Consider the following 19,836-nt stretch of genomic DNA (forward strand, 5'->3'; position numbering starts at 1 on the left):
TACGTATATCCCCTCCCTCTTGAGCCTCCCTCCCAACCCCCCCAGTACAATTTCAATAGTAGAAATTCGATAAGCCCTTCAGCATATTCAAATAGTAGCAGTTGTAGTATTTTCTTGCTTTGTTCTTCTAAAATATTTTACCAATAAATGTGATATCCCATGGAGATTTGGTAAAGGTCACTTGAGAAACGGCTTGAAAGCATAAAATCGAATGGATGAGCAATACTATAAACTCAAGAAATAAAACAAAAACACCTTGGTTGGGATCATCTGACAAAATATGACTTGACTAATAGGCACAGTGGAGAAAATGAGCAGGGCAAAGTATTTAAATGTGCATAGGCAAATGGAAGAATGAGTAAGTACGTATGATTCCATTGCTCTGAGCTAGCATGGATATGCTTTTGTTTCCTCTTATCTGTACAGAAAGTAATGTAGAATTATGTGTACTCATTTCAGTAGAGATGGAAGGGATTAGACAATGAGGTGTATTACATTGCTATCACATGATGCCAATTGTGCTTCCTGATCCCTGATTTTTTTAATATTATCCTTTACTCCCTCCTGTAACTGCCCCCCTTTGCTTTTTTTTTTTTGACATGTAGTGTATTGTTTTTTTTACAGAATTTTTTTTAATACCTAACATGTGCTAAGTGTTGATTTACCATACTGGGTAAAACAATCTTAAGTCTTTAAATTGATATCCCATGATTGGGGTAGTACCTGCACTTATTTTTTTGTTGTTATTGAACTCCTCAGATGAAATTGACCTGAACAAAACTTTATATATATATATTTTTTTTTTTTAAATTTATTATTTATTTTTGGCTGTGTTGGGTCTTCGTTGCTGCACGTGGGCTTTCTCTAGTTGTGGCGAGCAGGGGCTACCCTTTGTTGCGGTGCGTGGGCTTCTCATTGCAGTGGTTTCTCTTGTTGTGGAGCACGGGCTCTAGCCTCATGAGCTTCAGTAGTTGTGGCATGTGGGCTTAGTAGTTGTGGCACATGGGCTTAATTGCACCACAGCATGTGGGATCTTCCCGGAACAGGGCTCAACCCCATGTCCCCTGCATTGGCAGGTGGATTCTTAACCACTGCACCACCAGGGAAGTCCCTGAGCAAAACTTTATATATTTAATCACCTGCCTCAGCTTTTTTAGTTCGTTAAAATTTCTGTTTATTTCTTGCCCTTTTTTCATATTGCCCAGAATTTGTTAAGCCATTCACATTTCATATGCTCTATTTATTTTATTTTATTTTATTTTATCTTATTTATGTTTTGTGGCTGCGTTGGAGCTTTGTTGCTGCGCATGGGCTTTCTGTAGTTGTGGCGAGCGGGGGCTGCTCTTTGTTGTGGTGCACGGCTTCTCATTGTAGTGGCTTCTCTTGTTGCAGAGCATGGGCTTTAGGCTCATGGGCTTCAGTAGTTGCAGCACTTGGGCTCAGTAGTTGCAGCATGCGGGCCCTAGAGCGCATGGGCTTCAATAGTTATGGCGCGTGGGCTCAGTAGTTTTGGCTTGTGGGCTCTAGAGCACAGGCTGAGTAGTTGTGGTGCATGGGCTTAGTTGCTCCTCGGCATGTGGGATCTTCCCCAACCAGGGATCAAACCCATGTCCCCTGCATTGGCAGGTGGATTCTTAACCACTGTGCCACCAGGGAAGTCCCTGCTCTATTTATTTTAGGATTTATTTCTTATATCTACCTTGGAAATTTTAGTTCTTTTTGAACAGTAAAACAGTATGAATTTGTTTTCTTATTTTTCAGACATGCAATCCAGGTGTAAGACCAAGACATCACCAAAAAATGGCATTTTTGACAGAGGATTGCCTCAGTGGGAAATAATGGAAATTTGTAAAAAACATAGCCTTGAATGTTTATGTTTTAAAGGTGATTGGGAAAGCAAAGGTCAGTTTGAAACACAACAGGAAAACCAGGAAGAATGTTTTAAGCAGATTATACTCACCTGTGAAAAAATGCCCACATTTAACCAGCACACAACTTTTAATCTACTTCAGAGACTTAATACAGTAAAGAAACTGAATGAATTTAAAGGGTGTAGGAAAGCATTTTGTTCTGACGCAGACTGTATTCAACATCAGTTAATTCACACTGGTGGAAAATTTTGTGACGATAAGGAATGTGAGAAGACCTTTTTTCCTGATTCAGAACTTACTCAATATCAGACAGTTTACACTGCTAAGAAAACATATGAATGTAAAGAATGTGGGAAGGCTTTTAGTTTGCGTTCAAGTCTTACTGGTCATAGGAGAATTCATACTGGTGAAAAACCTTTTAAATGTAAGGAATGTGGGAAGGCCTTTAGATTTCATTCACAACTTAGTGTCCATAAGCGTATTCATACTGGTGAGAAATCTTACGAATGTAAGGAATGTGGCAAGGCCTTTAGTTGTGGCTCAGACCTTACTCGACATCAGAGAATTCATACTGGTGAAAAACCCTATGAATGTAATGACTGTAGGAAGGCCTTTAGTCAGCGATCACATCTTACTAAACATCAGAGAATTCACACTGGTGAAAAACCTTATGAATGTAAGGAGTGTGGGAAAACTTTTACTCGTGGCTCACACCTAACTCAGCATCAGAGAATTCATACTGGTGAGAAATCTCATGAATGTAAAGAATGTGGAAAAGCCTTTATTCGTGGTTCAAATCTTGCTCGACATCAGAACGTTCATGTTGGTAAGAAACCCTATGAATGTGAGAAATGTGGGAAAGCCTATGTCTGGAGTTCACACCTTGCTCGACATCAGCGAATTCATACTGGTAAGAAACCTTTTGAATGTAAGCAATGTGGGAAGACTTTTATATGGGCCTCATACCTTGCTCAACATGAGAAAATTCATAATGAGAGAAAACCGTATGAATGTAAGGAATGTGGAAAGACCTTTATTCATGGTTCAGAGTTTAATCGACATCAGAAAATTCATACTGGTGAGAGAAACTATGAATGTAAGGAATGTGGAAAGACCTTTTTTCGTGGTTCAGAACTTAATCGACATCAGAAAATCCATACTGGAAAGAGATCATATGAATGTGAAGAGTGTGGAAAAGCCTTTCTCTGGGGTTCACAACTTACACGACATCAGAGAATACATACTGGTGAGGAACCTTACGTATGTAAAGAATGTGGGAAATCTTTTATCTGGGGTTCACAACTAACACGACATAGGAAAATTCATACTGATGCAGAACCCTATAAATGTAAGGAAAGTGGCCAGATCTTTAGTCACCATTCTTATTTTGCTGAACAGAAAATTCACAGTGGTGAGAATCTTTATCAATGGAAATATTATGGGAACACCATTAGTCATGACTCATACTTTGCTCAACACCAGAGTATTTACACTTTTGAGAAATCCTATGAACGTAAAGATTTTGAGAGGGCATTTTCTCCAGGCTCTCACTTTATTTCACTCTTGTGAAATCTTGTGATATAAAAATGTAGGAAAAGTCTTTATTCATGACTTGTTAATTGATCTCAGTTAATTCCTTCTTTTGACAAAGCCTGTAGTGTAAATAATATTGGAAGACCTTTTGACAGAGCACGAAACACACTCAACAGCAAAGAATTCCTAATGCAATCTATATTAATGGACGAAAGCTTTACTGATTGGTTATCAATTATAGAATATCGGGTAAAGTCCTACAAGTAAGATGATAGTGTGAATCCCTTCTGAATCATTCTGAAAAGATTCTCCACGTCATTGATATTGTGCTGCATAGAACTGAAGTCTAACTCATCTAGGGAAACTTTCCATCATTACTTAAATCTTGTTGCACTTCCACAAAATCACACCAAAGGTGAATTTGTGTTTTGTAATTAATCTGGAAAAGCCTTAAGCTGTGTCATACAATTTATTTGGTATGTCTTAGTTTCAGTACCTCTTACCTCCTAATTTTTTGGAAAGTAACTTAATTCTGTGTTTGCTTACTTATCAGATTGTAAGGGTTACATTAGTTTGAGGATTTAAATGATTTAATGACCATCATTAATAATAGTATTAGACCATTTCTATGAGAGGAAGACCTTAAGAGATTATAGACAAATATGCCATCTGTATATATGTCTTACTGAACAGCAGAATGTTAATTCTGAAGGAAAACTGGTAAAATCAAATGAAGCAAAGAAAGCTTTGATTCAGTATTAATTTCATTTGCTACATAAAAAACTCATACTATAAAGAAAGCCTTATGGTTTTCATGAAAGTGGGGTTGTTGAGTGCTCAGCATTTTTTAAGGCATTTGGAAGAGATTTGTTTCTAACAAATTTCTAAAGCCAAATGGCATAATCCATTTTATCACCACAATTAAATTTTGGAAATTAGGAAATAGCCAAATGAATTCTGACCTCTTGGAAGTTTAGTGCTACATATATAAACAATTCTCAGATTAATGAGTAAATCAAAAGTGAAATTACAGGCAATTTGGATGTGAATGATAATGAGACTCCTATAAATCAGATCCTATGAATGTGGCCATAGCACTTCTCAATGGAAATTGCTCTGTGTATAAAACCAAGAAGATTGAAGGCAGTTTATTTCTTGTCACCACTGTATCTCCAGCTTTTAGAACAGTGCCTGTCATATTATGGGGTCCAAATATTTATCAAGTTAAATAATGATTACTCAAAAAAGCTAGAATAAGAGCAAATGCCTCCAAGTGAACTGATGGAAAGGTTTAATGAAAATAATGCAAAAATCATGGAATAAAGAACAATACTGAAGGATTTTTATTTTAAGTCAAAATGTTTCTTTGAAGAAAACTATTATTTACTAGACTTTGACAATGCCTCCACATTATAAGAAAGGAGAAATGTGATACAACCGTATGTTTAGATGAATTTTTAAAGGTCATGTAAATATATATAAACTATCAGACACAAATTTTTAAATATAGAAAGTAAAGTTTATTTTCTAGGAAAACATTATCTTAAATGATTAAAATTTGAGAATAAATAAAAAGGGCTAATTGGAAGAAAACTTTTTTTAAAAAAAACAGAGGATCAGATAATTGTATAGGGTACCCCCTGAAGGAACAGAAAATCCTATGGAAAAATTGTTCACTCATGCTAAAAGACTAAATAACATAATTCTGATAATAAAATTAAATGTAGCCCTTGAACAACATATTCCAGAATAATTTCATTCATGAACATACATGAAAAAAAAATATGAGAGTCAAACGATATTTACTCAGAATGTTTAACCTCTGATCTGGATGGGTGGTAATTCTACAGTTTAAACAACAGCAAAATATGATGAAAATGTAATCTTCTCAGTTTAGTACTTAATAAGTTTATTCTATGTGCATTTTCTTCGTATCTTTTAGTATTACATGAATTAAGGAGTAGTGAATATATGTACATATATTTAGCGTGTTTATAATTCAGTTATTTAACAGTAGTTAAACAGTATTAGGGGGGCTTCCCTGGTGGTGCAGTGGTTAAGAATCCACCTGCCAATGTAGGGGACACAGGTTCGAGCCCTGGTCCAGGAAGATCCCACATGCCGCGAAGCACCTAAGCCCATGCACTGCAACTACTGAGCCTGCGCTCTAGAGCCCGCAAGCCACAACTACTGAAGCCTGCAAGCCTCGAGCCCGTGCTCTGCAACAAGAGAAGCCACTGCAGTGAGAAGTCCACACACTGGAATGAAGAGCAGACCCCGCTCGATGCAACTAGAGGAAGCCCGTGCACAGCAACGAAGACCCAACACAGCCAAAAATAAATAAATAAAATAAATAAATTTATTTTAGAAAAGAAACAGTATTAGGGAACAGTACTTCCATCCGAATTATTGTCTTCTATGGAATTTCACAACTCATGGGGAAAATGAAAATTTTTTTTGTTATATTGCTTTATTATTAATAAACAAGCTATTTCATTCATGCTGACTAAACTTTTTTTAAGGTGACCAGTACACTGGGAAAAATAACATTTAGAACTTTCTGGACATCCATATAAAGATGAGACATTCTGTTTTCCTTTGGCCTGGACTGCCTTGTTGAGTGTATTATCTACTGCTCCTGTCTCCTTCATGGTGAATTTCTGGATCTCCTTGAATGCCTGAGGTACATGCTTCTTGAGCTCCACTCCACTGATATGTTTGTGAATATTGATAATGTCTTCTCTAGCCTATCTTATAGATGAAAGAAAGCCCTTAGTTTTTCCCTAACCACCTTTCTTCTCAGGAGCCATTTTACTACAACCATGTTGGAAAAGAACTTGTTATAATTAGTCTTAGTGCATCTGGATAAAATGTAGGGGATAGAAGTAGATTAATTCCTGGCAGTATAAAGCAGGGTAAATTCCCAGCAAATCAAGAGATCTAAATATCAAAAAGGGGGGAGAAAAGAGAAACTTACAAGTACTATGAGAAAACATGAGTGGATTCCTTTATAACCTTGGAATTGAGATATCAATAACTATGAATCAAAGATCCAGTAGAAATAAGGAGGAAGAAGTCAGTTTTCTGTAGGACTAAAGCAGTATTCACAAAGATACAGGAAAATTACAAACTGGAGAGATTTGCAACTATATCACAAACTAATAACCATAAAGAGCCTAAAAGTTGAGATGAGAATATAAGTAACACTACATTGAGATACCACTTCATACCAATCAGATGGACAGAAATCCAACAAGGTATTAAAATATTCTATTGGCAAGACTGGAAAAACAAGGACTCTCACATTGCTGCTGAAAATGTAAAACAGTACAACTCTTATATGAGGGAATTGAGCATTGCCCATGTGTAATCTCTGCATATCCCATAAGACCCAGACCCTTGCTTCTATCCTAAAGATACATTGGTAAAATTATAAGGTGTGGTATGCACAAAAATTTTAAAAATACTATATATAAGTGCAGCAGACTGGAAACAATCCAGATGCCCAGCATAAACTGGTTTAATTAGCGTATTTATGTAACAGTGGAATATCGTGCAGCTGTATACTTCTATAGAGTGATCTTCATGATAGGTTAAATGAAAAAATAGGTGAGTGGAAAATAATATGTATATTATGCTAACATTTGTGAAAGGAATAGAGGAATACTGTATATACCTATACTTTCAAAAAGAAATAAAGTGAAACAACAGTTGGGAGAGAGCAAGGATGGAAGGTAGTTATCTTTGGTTGAACCTTGTTTTATATTTTTACTTTGGATCCATGGAGATACTTTACATATTGACTTTTATTTTAAAAAAGAAGGCAAAGGGGAAATAGCAATCCTAATATCAAAACCAGTGAATTTGATTCACCATCAGCTTATTACATAACAATGTAAAGAAGAATAATTTCAAATGATGTTAAAATATTTTGACATAGTAGTAGGAGAGCTATATCTCAAGGACAAAGAAATACAATGAAATCTGTGCTTGCTTTACTAGCCTTTTGTTAAAGGTAATATTGATATTATTGTAGGTGAGTCCAAAATTAAGTACATAACTTAATTTCATGAGGATTCAATTTTTGCAAAATAAAAAATAAAGAAGTAAAATGCCTGTAGTCTTTCATGTGAATTTGAAGTGTGCATTTCCTACCTCTCCAATGAAGGAGTCTAAAAATATAAGTGACATGGAAGCAGTGAGCACCATGTTTTCATGTATACAATGTGTGGTTCCTAAATTCTGTTTTCTATAAAAGGAAGCAAGGGCTCCTTGGAGAAATGGCATATGGACAGGTCAAGGGTAGGAGATGTATATATGATTATTCTGACATATCTTTTATGCCTAAAAGGAAGAAAGCTGTCAAAGACTGTAGAATCATGTCAACCTGAAGGAACTGACCAAAGGTAGGATAATCTGAACATGTAAAAGCTATTGCAGTGGACTGAAACAGTGATTGTAGGTAAAGCTTCCAAATTCAAAATGAAAAAATTTTTGATAGAACCTTTTATGGAGCTTGCCAGAGTACCAGCTTATTCTGAAAATTTGATAAGTAAAGGAATAAAAGTAAGCATTTATCATTTTTACACACGTACACACTACAAATCAGTGAAGAAAGAATATAGAGCTACTATAGTTCTCCTTTTTCAAGTCTTGAGACTATAATCGATATTTAATATTTCCTTCAGATACTTATTTCATGTTCCCTTTGCTAACAGCATCGCAGATTATGTTCCCTCCATCCCTTTTTTTGTCCATGATTTTATTATAAAATTTTCAAACATACAGAAAAGCTGAAAGAATATTACAGTAGACCGCATATGCCCACTGCCTGGACTCTACCATTAACATTTTATTGTACTTTCAGCTGGGAGTTATTGTTGGGTTGACACCTTTGTTCCTGAAGGGTCTGAGCTATTCATCCTCTCTCTTTGGAGTCGCTATTGTAATCCATTAATTTTTACCAGTGAACATGGAAGTACTAGAAACACCACAGAGTTTTTCTCTGGGTTCCAAACATACTTTTTCCTGCCTCCTTTTTGATAATCAGGATGATTTTCTGTGGATGTCATTCTTCGACATCTTTCCCTTGCCTTTTTGTCACTGTTATAAGAGCCTCAAATGGCAAAATGGCAGATTCAGTTATAAGGTCATTGGAGTCATTCTGCCCCCTAGCAGAAGGTTCCTTTGGAACTAAGAATTCAGAAATAGCAAAGCCCAAAATAGGAATGGAAAGCAAAAATATTAGTGGTTGGGTATGAACACTAGTTACTGGGCCTGCTGAGATGTAATAATGAAAGGACCTGCTCCATTCTTTGTTTCCTAGACCTATCTATTCTGGTTTTTTGAGAAACAGCAACATCCTGAACAGTACTCCAACCTAAACAAGGGTTTTTTCCTGCCAGATGGCACAATAATTACGTTTACAATTATTCTGCCATTCTATTACGACAGACTACTTTGGGTTGATGGGATCCATGGTAAGGCAGGTAAATCTCATTGTTATGTCACCACTACCTTATTTATTTTGCTTTAAAATTATGTATTCATTTAGAACCACTGTTACATGGGATTATGATGGTGAATAATACATTCAGTAAGTCCCTCAATGGTGGATAGTAATAGAAAATCCTTAATTAATCACCTGTTTCTCCCCCATCCCATATGGCTATCATGTCCCGCTCCATTATGAAAGTGTTCCAGTGTAGTCAGTATATCACCAAAAGGGTGACTGCCCTTTTCTAGAGAAAAGTGACATCAGGCTTCTGTTTAAACTTTTGCAGGTTGGGCACTCAGCAGTGGCAATATCCAGATTAGTCTTGTTGAAAGGAAGTTAATGTTCCTATGTATAACCTCCATCCCTGCCATTCATTACAACTGAGAGAATGGTAGTGGAGCTGGGTAAAGAGGTTGACTGACATTCTGTCTACTTCTCTGGAGTCTTCTTTAAAATGGATGCACTTTGGTGAGCATTCACATAGCACACAGATATCTTCATACTCTGCTCATGAAGAAATATAAAGCTGCAGAAGTCTATGGCTCGGCCAACGTAACATGCTTAAGTTTTCTTCCTTAGTCAACTGATCATGTTGCCCATGGGGCTATAGATGTTATCTGTGGGAGAAGTAGCAATGAGAATAGATGCCACATGGGAGTCTGAGCCAATTACTTGTGAAACTGTATCTTCAAAATTTAATGATGGACCTCTGCACGCATCCCAGATGTCTTGAAAGAACAAATAATACCAACTTCATGGTGAAAAATTCGACACGTATGGTCATGTATTGTCCTCTGGTTAGCCAGGCAGTATCTCTTAGGGTAAAATTAGGCATCTGGAAGAGGTCTTGTGTTTGCTTCAAAATTCTAGGGTTCTTTTCTTGGTTCTGCTATTAAGGAAAGAAAGAAAATTAAAATTTTAAAGTACACATTTACAATAGCATTAAAAATAATTGGGGCTTCCCTGGTGGCGCATTGGTTGAGAGTCCGCCTGCCAATGCAGGGGACACGGGTTCGTGCTCCGGTCTGGGAAGATCCCACATGCCGCGGAACGGCTGGGGCCGTGAACCATGGCCGCTGAGCCTGCGCATCTGGAGCCTGTGCTCCGCAACGGGAGAGGCCACAACAGTGAGAGGCCTGTGTACCGCAAAAACAAACAAACAAAAAATAATTGATAGGAATAAGTATAACAAAAGACCTCTACAGAAAACAATGAAAGCATATTAAGAGAACATTTCAAAGACTTGGATAAAATGAGCTCTTTACCCCAGTAATATGTTAAAGAATCAATGTTGTAAAGTTGCTTGTTCTCAAAATTGACCTAGAGATTTAAGCAAATCCAATTTAAAAAATGACAACAGGAATTTTTCAAAACTTAACCAGCTGATTTTAAAATTTATATGGGAATGCAAAGGATCATGAATAAGAAAGACACTATTAAAGAATAAGAACAACAGGGAAGGACATTCTATCATATATTAAGAAATAAATGTATAGATAGTAATACAGTATGGTATCATGCATATGGATAAATAGACCAGTGGAACAAAACAAGGATGTCAGAAATAGATCCATTCTTATAGGACCACTTAATTAGTTATAAAGGTGGCAATACAGAGCTCTGGGGAATGAACACCTCTTCAATAACTTGTTCTAGAACAATTGAATATCCATATAAGAATGCAATCAAGCAGTCATGGAATAATACATGGAAATGAATTCCAGATGGACTGATGATTTAAAAGCAAAAGACAAAACTTTTAGAACACAACATCTGAGAATGTTTCATAACAACAGAGTACAGTATATTTCCTAAACAAAACATTTTAAATTTAACCAGAAAGGAAAAGTCTGATGTGTTCACATTAATTTTATTAATCCTGTTAATCAATAGTCACCATTAAAAGACTGAACAGTTGACTGCTTCTGACCAAGATGGAAAAATTGGCCAGATTTACTTGAACAGCTGAAATAACTAAAAGGGTGAACAAGATAGGTGAAACAATGGTTTTCAAGACATTGAACATTTTTAAATATTCAATTCCAATGAAGGATGATGATCCCTGAGAGAAGAAATGAGATGACCCCTATGATTGCACAGTTTATAGCTGGGAGGGGTAACCAAGGTGGAGCCCAGTGATCTCTTAGTGTTGAAATGGGATGAGGAGTCCAATGAAGCCAATGTCGTCGGAATTTACAGGGCAGAACATCAAAAAGGTGAGAATTACACAAAGATTTCCAGAGATCTACAGAGAATTTCCCTTAAGTACTCATCAATACATTTATGTGAAAAAACTACCTTAAGCCAGGGAAAAATCACCACCTGAAAGAATTGGAGGGAACTTACACAGAGCTCATAGAGGTGTAGGAATAATTCCTGCTCTCAAAAGCCAAAGTGGAAAACCTGAGACTTCACATAGCATCAAGTAGAGTACTCAGAGGATTTTACTTCAATTGGGAAATTTTGCCATAGACTAAGCCCTACTCTGAGGCCACCTGAGAAAGCTTAAAAGTGTACCTCAAAAAGATCAAACTTTCCAAATAATGGCATCTCAAACAAAGATAAAAAATATTTATAGGTATACAAAAATATGCAGCACCTAACAGGGCAAAATTTATGTCTGGTATCCAGTAAAAAAGTATTAGGCATCCAACATCCATTAATGAGAAGAACTCAGCTAAGAGGAAAAGAAGGAATTTCCTTGAGCAATAAAGAGTATCTGAAAAGCCAACAGCTAACATCATACTTAATGGTGAAAGACCTACTACCAGGAACAACAGAAAGATGTCTGGTCTCAACACTTATACTAAGCATTGTATTAGAGGCTCTGGCCAGTGCAGGGGGAGGGGGGAAGTATCCAGATTGAAAGTGAAGAAATAAAACTACATTAACATATGAATGTCTATATGAAAAAAATCTGATGGCATCTACAAAAAAAGCTACTAGAACTAATAAGTGAGGTTGCAGGATAAGGATTAGTATACATAAATTATTTTCTATGTACTAGCAGTGAACAATCTGAAGCTTGAATTTTTAAAATGGCACTTAGAACACCTTCAAGAGCCTTAGATACTTAGTGACAACTCTAGAAAAAGTGCAAGGTATATACCATGAAAATTAAAGAACACTGCTGAGAGAACTTAAAGAAGACCTAAATAAGCGGGGGGAGAGAGAGACTATGTTCAGAAATTGGAAGACTTCATACTATTAAGGTGTCAGTTCTTTCCAGATTGACTTGTAGATGAAATAGAATTCCAACCAGAATATCAGGAAGCTTTTAGCTTTGTGTGTGTGTGTGTGTGTGTGGAAACTGATTCTAAAATACACGTGAACATGCAAAGGACATGAAACAGGAAAAACAACTTTGAAAAGTAATAACAAAGTTGAAGGACATGGACTACCTGACTTTGAGACTTATTATAAAGCTAAACTAATTCAAGATTGTGTGTTATTGTAATCAAGATAGACAAATAGGTCAATGGAACAGAAAAGAGTTCAGAAATAAACTCAAACATGTATATGGACAACTGATTTGTGGCAAAGGTGCAAAGGTGGCTTAATGGATAAAGGTCTTTCCAACAAATAGTGCTAGAAGAAATGAATATGCATAGGCAAAAAAAGAGCTTTGGTTTATACCTCACACCATATTAAACATAACTAAAATTTATCATAGATATAAAATGTGAAACCTAAAACCATAAAACTTATAGAACTTTGGGTTAGGCAAAAATTTCTTGGGCATTATACTGAAATTTAAAGAACAATATGATAATAATTCATGAAAATGAAAAGGTTAGCCACCAACTGGGAAAAATATTTTCCAGTCATACTTGATAAAGGATTTTAATATGAAAAGAATTTTCAAAACCCAATAATATACTCCAATTTAAAAATGAGCAAAAGATTTGAACAAATATATAACCAAAGAATATATACAGATGTCAAATAAATGCATCTAAAGATATTCAACATCATTAGTCATTAGAGAAATGCAAATTAAAACAGATAAGTAAATATTATGCCACCTATTAGAATAGTTAGCATTTAAAAAGCTGAATATACCACATGTTGCAAAGGATGAGGAAAAACTGAATCTCATACATTGCTAATGGGAATTTAAACAATACAAACACTTTGGAAAACATTTTGACAATTTTAATTAAAAAGTCAAACACACAAAAATAGGAACCAGAGTCTCATAACTTAATACTTCAAATGTCAAGGAAACAATTAAAAATTTTTTTCTTATACTGAGAACCAGAAAAATCTAAATGTGAATGGGAACAAACAACAGATGTAATTGTCTGATCATGAGTTAAAGCTGCTGTCGTAAAAATGCAACAAGCATTTGAAAACACTCTTGAATCAAATGAGAGAGAAAGATTGAGAGGGAATATCAGGAAAGAAAGAAAAGATACAAGAAAGAACCAAATATAAATATTAGAACTGAAAAATACAATAACTAAATTTTTAAAATCACTGGGATGGGCACAGTAGCAGAATGGAGATGACAAAGAAAGTAATCAATTAACTTGAAGATACATCAAAAGAAATTGTCCATTCTGAACAACAGAGAGAAAATAGATTGAAAAAAAAAAGTGGAAGCTCTTAGACCTTAGGGACAACAATGAAAGATCTAACATTTGTATCAGAATCCCAGAAGGAGAGGAGAAAAAGCGGAGCTGAAAATATATTTGAAGAAAGAGGGTTTAAAAACTTCTCAAGTTTGGGACTTCCCTGGTGGCACAGTGGTTAAGAATCTGCCTGCCAATGCAGGGGACACGGGTTCGAGCCCTGGTCTGGGAAGATCCCACATGCTGTGGAGCAACTAAGCCTGTGTGCCACAACTACTGAGCCTGCGCTCTAGAGCCCACGAGCCATGACTACTGAGCCCGTGTGCCACAACTACTGAAGCCTGCACACCTAGAGCCTGTTGTGCTGTACAAGAGAAGCCACCACAATGAGAAGCCCACACACCACGACAAAGAGTAGGCCCCGGTAGCTGCAACTAGAGGAAGCCTGTGCACAGCAATGAAGATGCAACGCAGCCAAAAAATAATAATAAAATATATTTTAAAAAAGTGTTCTTCGTTGAAAACATTTCCTAAATTAATTAATTAATTAATTAAAAAATGGCCTAACCATCACTTATAATTTCACTCAGAAGTGAAATTGCTGGCTCTTTTCGTGCCTAGCATAGCCATGGCTCATGGTCCCAAGAAGCACCTGAAGCGCATATCAGCTCCAAAGCATTGGATGCTGGGTAAACTGGTGTGTTTGCTCCTCATCCATCTACCAGTCCCCACAAGTTGAGGGAATGTCTCCCCCTAATCATTTTCCTAAGGAACAGACTTAAGTATGCCCTAACGGGAGATGAAGTAAAGAAGATATGCATACATCGTTTTATGAAGATTGATGGCAAGGGCCGCACTGATATAACCTACCCCACTGATTTTATGGATGTCATCAGCATTGACAAGACTGGAGAGAATTTTCGTCTGATCTATGACACCAAGGGTCGCTTTGCTATTCATCATATTACACCGAAGGAGGCCAAGTATAAGTTGTGCAAAATGAGAAAGATCTTTGTGGGGACAAAAGGAATCCTCATCTGGTTCCCCATGATACTCACACCATCGGCTACACTGATCCCCTCATCAAGGTGAATGACACCATTCAAATTGATTTGGAGACTGGCAAGATTACTGACTTCATCAAATTTGACACTGGTAACCTGTGCATGGTGACTGGAGGTGCTAACCTGGGAAGAATTGGTGTGATCACTAACCAAGAGAGACGTCCTGGTTCTTTTTTCTTTTCTTTTTTTTTTTTTTTGGTTTTTTGAGCTTTTTTTTTTTTTTTTTTGCGGTACACGGGCCTCTCACTGTTGTGGCCTCTCCCGTTGTGGAGCACAGGCTCCGGACGCACAGGCTCAGCAGCCATGGCTCACGGGCCTAGCCGCTCCGTGGCATGTGGGATCTTCCCGGACCAGGGCACGAACCCGTGTACCCTGTATCGGCAGGCGGACTCTCAACCACTGCGCCACCAGGGAAGCCCTCCTGGTTCTTTTGATGTAATTCATAAGAAAGACGCCAATGGCAACAGCTTTGCCACCCGGCTCTGCAAAGTTTTCGTTATTGGCAAAGGCAGCAAACCATGGATCTCTCTTCCCCGTGGAAAGGGTATCCACCTTATCACTGCTGAGGAGAGCGACAAGAGACTGGCGGCCAAACAGAGCAGTGGATAAAATGATCTGTAGGTGACATGATTGGAAAAGTCTTTGTACTTAATTAAAGATAATACTACATTTTAAAAAAAAGTGAAATTGCTGGATCATATGGTTTCTATTCTTTTTTTACATGAGCATGTACCAGCTGTAAGTTTCCTTCTTTATGGTGCTTTAGCTGCTTCCCAGTTTTGTTGTGTTGGGTTTACATTTTCATTTATTTCAAAGTATTTTCTCATTTTTCTTGTGATTTCTTCTTTGACCCATTGGTTTAAGACTATTGTTTAATTTCCACATATTTGTCAATTCCCCACATTTCCTTCTATTATTCATTTCTAATTATGACTGGAGAACATTCTTTGTATGATTTAGATCCTTTTAAATTTATTGAGACTTGTTTTCTAGCCTAAAATATGGTTTATCCTAGCAAAAATTGCATATATACTTGAGGAAAATGTGTATTTTGCTCTTATTGGTTGGAGTTTTCTATACATGTCTGTTAAGTCTAGGTGGTTACGTTGTTTAAATCCTCTGTTTCCTTGATGGTCTTCTGCCCAGTTGTTTTATCCATTATTGAATGTGAACTGTTGATATCCCCAAGTATTATTGTTGAATTATCTATTTCTCCCTTTAATTTTGCTTCATGTATTTTGACATTTTGTCTTTAAGTTTATCCATATTGTTGCAGGTGTCAGAATTTCCTTCTTTTTAAAGTCAGAATAATATTACATTCTATATATCTGCCACATTTTGTTTATTCATTCATCTAGTGCTGGACACTTGGGTTGCTGGGTTACGTGCATATATGGTTTTTTTTGTTTTGTTTTGTTTTTGGCTGTGTCAGGCCTTAGTTGCAGCATGCAGGATCTTCGTTGAGGCATGGGGGCTCTTTGTTGTGGCACGTGGGCTTCTTTCTAGTTGTGGAGCACAGGCTCCAAGGCACGTGGGCTCTGTAGCTATGGCACGTGGGTTCCAGAGCCCATGGGCTCTGTAGTTTGCGGCACGCAGCCTCTCTAGTTGAGGTGCGCAAGCTTAGTAGTTGTGGCGCGTGGGCTTAGTTGCCCCGTTGCCCTGTGACATGTGGGATCTTAGTTCCCTGACCAGGGATCGAACCCACGTCCCCTGCATTGGAAGGTGGATTCTTTACCATTGGACTACCAGGGAAGTCCCTGCATATATGCTTCTAATTGTATGTTTTCTTGATTGGATTGATGCTTTTTAATTATAGAATGTACCTCTTTGTCTCTGATCATTTTGTTTTAACGTATGTTTTATCTGGTAGTAGTATAGCCCCTCCAGTTTTGTTTTTCTGCTGTTTGCATGGTATATCTTTTTTTCTGTCCTTCAGTTCTGAAATTTTTTCTTTGAATCTTAAATGTCTCTTGTATTCAGCATATAGTTGAATCATATTTTTAAATTCTCTGCTAACCTCTACCTTTAATTGGAGTGCTTAATCTATTTACTTTTACTATACTCATGAGAAAGAACTTCCATTTTGTTACTTGTTTTCTATGTCTCACATCTTTTTTTCCCTCTATTCCTCCATTACAGCCTTCCTTTGTGTTAGACATTTTTCTATCTTGTCATTATGATTCCATTGTCATTTTTTAGTACTTTTTATTCAGCTATTTTTTGTGGGGATTGCAATAAATATCTTTATTTATAATGGTCTGTTTCAAATTAATGGCAATTTAATTAAAATTGTATCTAAAAACTTGCTTCTCTACAGTTCCATTTTCTCTCGTGCTGTTATTGTCATACAAATTACATCTTTATACATAGCATGCTGATCAAAAATGTATTTGTAACTCTTGCTTTATGCAGTTGTCTTCTACATGAAATAGGAGAAAAAAAGAGTTACAAACAAAATGTACATTTATATTGTCTTTTATATTTGCCTATGTAGTTACCTTTCACTGGATATAGAATTCTTGGTTGGCACTATTTTTCCTTCAGTGCTTTTAATATATCATCACACTGCCTCTGGTAGTTATTGTTTGTGATAAGAAAACAGCTGTTAGTCTTGCTGGGGATCCCTCGTACATGTTGAATTTCTTCTTCCTTGCTGCTTTCATGATTCTCTCTTTATGTCTTAGCTTTTGACAGTTTATGGTGTCTCTGAATGTGGATCTCTTTAATGAATGTGTATATTTGTTTTTCACTGAATTTGGGAATTTTCAAACATTATTTCTTGAAATACTCTTTCTGCCCTGTTCTCTCTCCTTGTCTTCTTTTTAAAAATTATTATATGTTTCAGGTATGCATTATAATTCAACATCTCCATACACTAAAAAGTGGTCACTTCCAAAAATGTAGCTGCAATCCATCACCATACAATTGACTGCCTTCACCCGTTGGCCCACCCTCCAGCGCACTTCTCCTCTGGTAATCACCAATCTATTCTCTGTATCTGTGACTTTCTTTTTATTTTGTTTTGTTCATTTTTTGTTTTGGTTTTTGTTTTTGAGTTTCCACATATGAGTAACAATTATATGGCATTTGTCTTTTTCTCTCTGACTTATCTCACTTAGCACAATAGCCACCGAGGTCTATCCATGTTGTCAGAAATGGCAAAATTTCATTCTTTTTTCTGACTATTATTCCTATAAATATATATACCCCGTATCTTCTTTATTCATTCATCCATCAACAGAGACAGGTAATTTCTATATCTTGACTTGTATATAGCGCTGCAGTAAACATAGCATGCACATATATTTTCAAGTTAATGCTTTTGTATCCTTCAGATAAATACCCAGAAGTGGAATAGCTGTATCATATGACAGTTCTGTTCTTAATTTTTTGAGGAACCTCTATACTGTTTCCCATAGCAGCTGCACCAATTTACAATCCCACCAGCAGTGTGCAAGAGTTCCGTTTTCTTCACATCCTTTCCAACACGTTACTTTTTGTGTTTTTGATAATAACCATTATAACAGGTGCAAGGTAAACTTTCATTATGGTTTTGATTTGCATTTCCCTAATAATTAATGATGTTGAACCTCTTTTCATGTGCCTGTGGCCATTTTTATGTCTCCTTTGGAAAAGAAGACCCCTATCAATCAGCCTGTCCAGATATTCTGGGGGAGGCTCTCCACACTCTTTCCCTCCCAAGGAAGAATTAGACAACTGTGATTTTTGCCCACTCACTCTTCTTGAGCTGAGGATGGGGAGTTATGGTGTCTACCAAAACAAACCATTGTCTGTTTTCCCCCAGTTGGATAGATTGTGTCATACCTGTCAGACTTCTAAGACTGTTATGTAAGATGCCAGTTCTTTGGGTAGCCCCAGCAAAGTTGGAGTATTGAACACATGGATCAACTCTTTCCTTCCCCACAGTGAAGTTGAGGGCTGGGATTTCTCATCTGCTCACTTTGCTGAACAGAGGCAAGGATCTATGGTGTCTACCAGCCAAAGCCACCATCTCCATTTTCCACTGGGTGACTAGACTTTGCTGGACCTGTCGGAGATCCATGACTGGCGAGACAGTAGCCAGTATTTTGGAGAGCTCCCTAGAGTGCAGGATGTATGAACTATCTGCTTTCTTCCCCTGTGTGAGGCTGGTAGCTAGGGGGTTTCTCACTGATCATTTGGTATTGCACCAGGGACTGAGGCTTTGGCGGGAGGGTGTCCCATACCTCCCTACAAGTTTTGGTCAGTCGGATTTTGCATTTTCTTGGTGTGCAGAAGCCTGTCGATTAGTTTCTAGATTTCTCACAAAGAGAATTTTTCCATGAATTGCAGAATCAGTGGGTTTGTTGGGGAAAAGAGGGGCCAGGACATCCTGTTCCACCATATTGCTGACATTCCATTTATATGTATCTTTTTTTTCTTTTTTCTTTTTTTTTTTGCGGTATGCAGGCCTCTCACTGTTGTGGCCTCTCCCGTTGCGGAGCACAGGCTCCGGACGCACAGGCTCAGCGGCCATGGCTCACGGGCCCAGCCGCTACACGGCATGTGGGATCTTCCCGGACCGGGGCACGAACCCATGTCCCCTGCATCGGCAGGCGGACTCTCAGCCACTACACCACTAGGGAAGCCCCATTTATATGTATCTTAAACTTCTTTATATTTTCCCAAAGGTCACTGGGGATCTCTTCTTTCAGTCTTTTTCTCTCTGTGCTTCATTTTTCCTGGCATGTTTTTAAGTTCACTGATTATTTTCTTCTATTGTGTTTAATCTCCCAATAAAATTTTCTTCTTGGATAGGTTTCTTTTCTAGAAGTTCCCTCTTGTTCTCTTATATATCTTCCATTTCTGTTCTCATTATGTTTATGGTTTAAAAAGTCTTCAGTATATCGAGTATAACATCTTCTTTAATAATGTTATACTAATACCATTTTCCCTGCCATTTCAGTCTGGGCCAACTGGTTGATTTTTCCTGGTTTTTTGTCACATTTTTCTACTTCATCATATAGATACTGGACATTGTGAAATTTACATTGTTAAATGGTGGTTATTGTTGTTCTTTTAAAGTGTTGAGCTTTGCTCTGCAGGCAGTTACATTACTTGCAAGTTGGCTTGATTCTTTTGAAGCTTTTAAAAAGCAGTTTAGAATAGGTCTGAAGTGTTTGCTTTACAGATAGTTTAGCTCTACTCCTAATACAAAACTCTTCTGGGCTACCTAATAAATAGTATGGGTGACCATCCCATCAGGGTCAGAATTAGAACATATCTTTGCTTTGTATCAGCTCTGGGCATTTTCCAAC

At 37.1% G+C, this 19,836-nt stretch overlaps 1 protein-coding gene and 1 pseudogene across 4 annotated transcripts in view; both read left to right on the forward strand.

The window, feature by feature from the left end:
* LOC309977044 (uncharacterized protein) overlaps positions 1-5,629 on the forward strand; it is a 32,813-nt gene extending 27,184 nt beyond the window's left edge. For all 3 annotated transcript variants that reach the window (XM_082862965.1, XM_082862966.1, XM_082862967.1), the window contains one exon: positions 1,762-5,629. In XM_082862965.1, the coding sequence (XP_082719091.1) occupies positions 1,762-3,440 (1,679 nt within the window). In that variant the 3' untranslated portion in view covers positions 3,441-5,629. The remainder of the gene's footprint in view (positions 1-1,761) is intronic.
* Positions 5,630-14,103: 8,474 nt separating this feature from the next.
* On the forward strand, positions 14,104-15,148 carry LOC309976428 (small ribosomal subunit protein eS4-like; annotated as a pseudogene). Its single transcript has 2 exons — positions 14,104-14,699; positions 14,958-15,148. The product of its transcript is annotated as a small ribosomal subunit protein eS4-like (transcript).
* Positions 15,149-19,836: the final 4,688 nt, after the last annotated feature.

Source organism: Leucopleurus acutus, assembly GCF_964270905.1.
Source record: "Leucopleurus acutus genome assembly, chromosome: 20".
In the NCBI taxonomy this organism is placed as follows: Eukaryota; Metazoa; Chordata; class Mammalia; order Artiodactyla; family Delphinidae; genus Leucopleurus; species Leucopleurus acutus.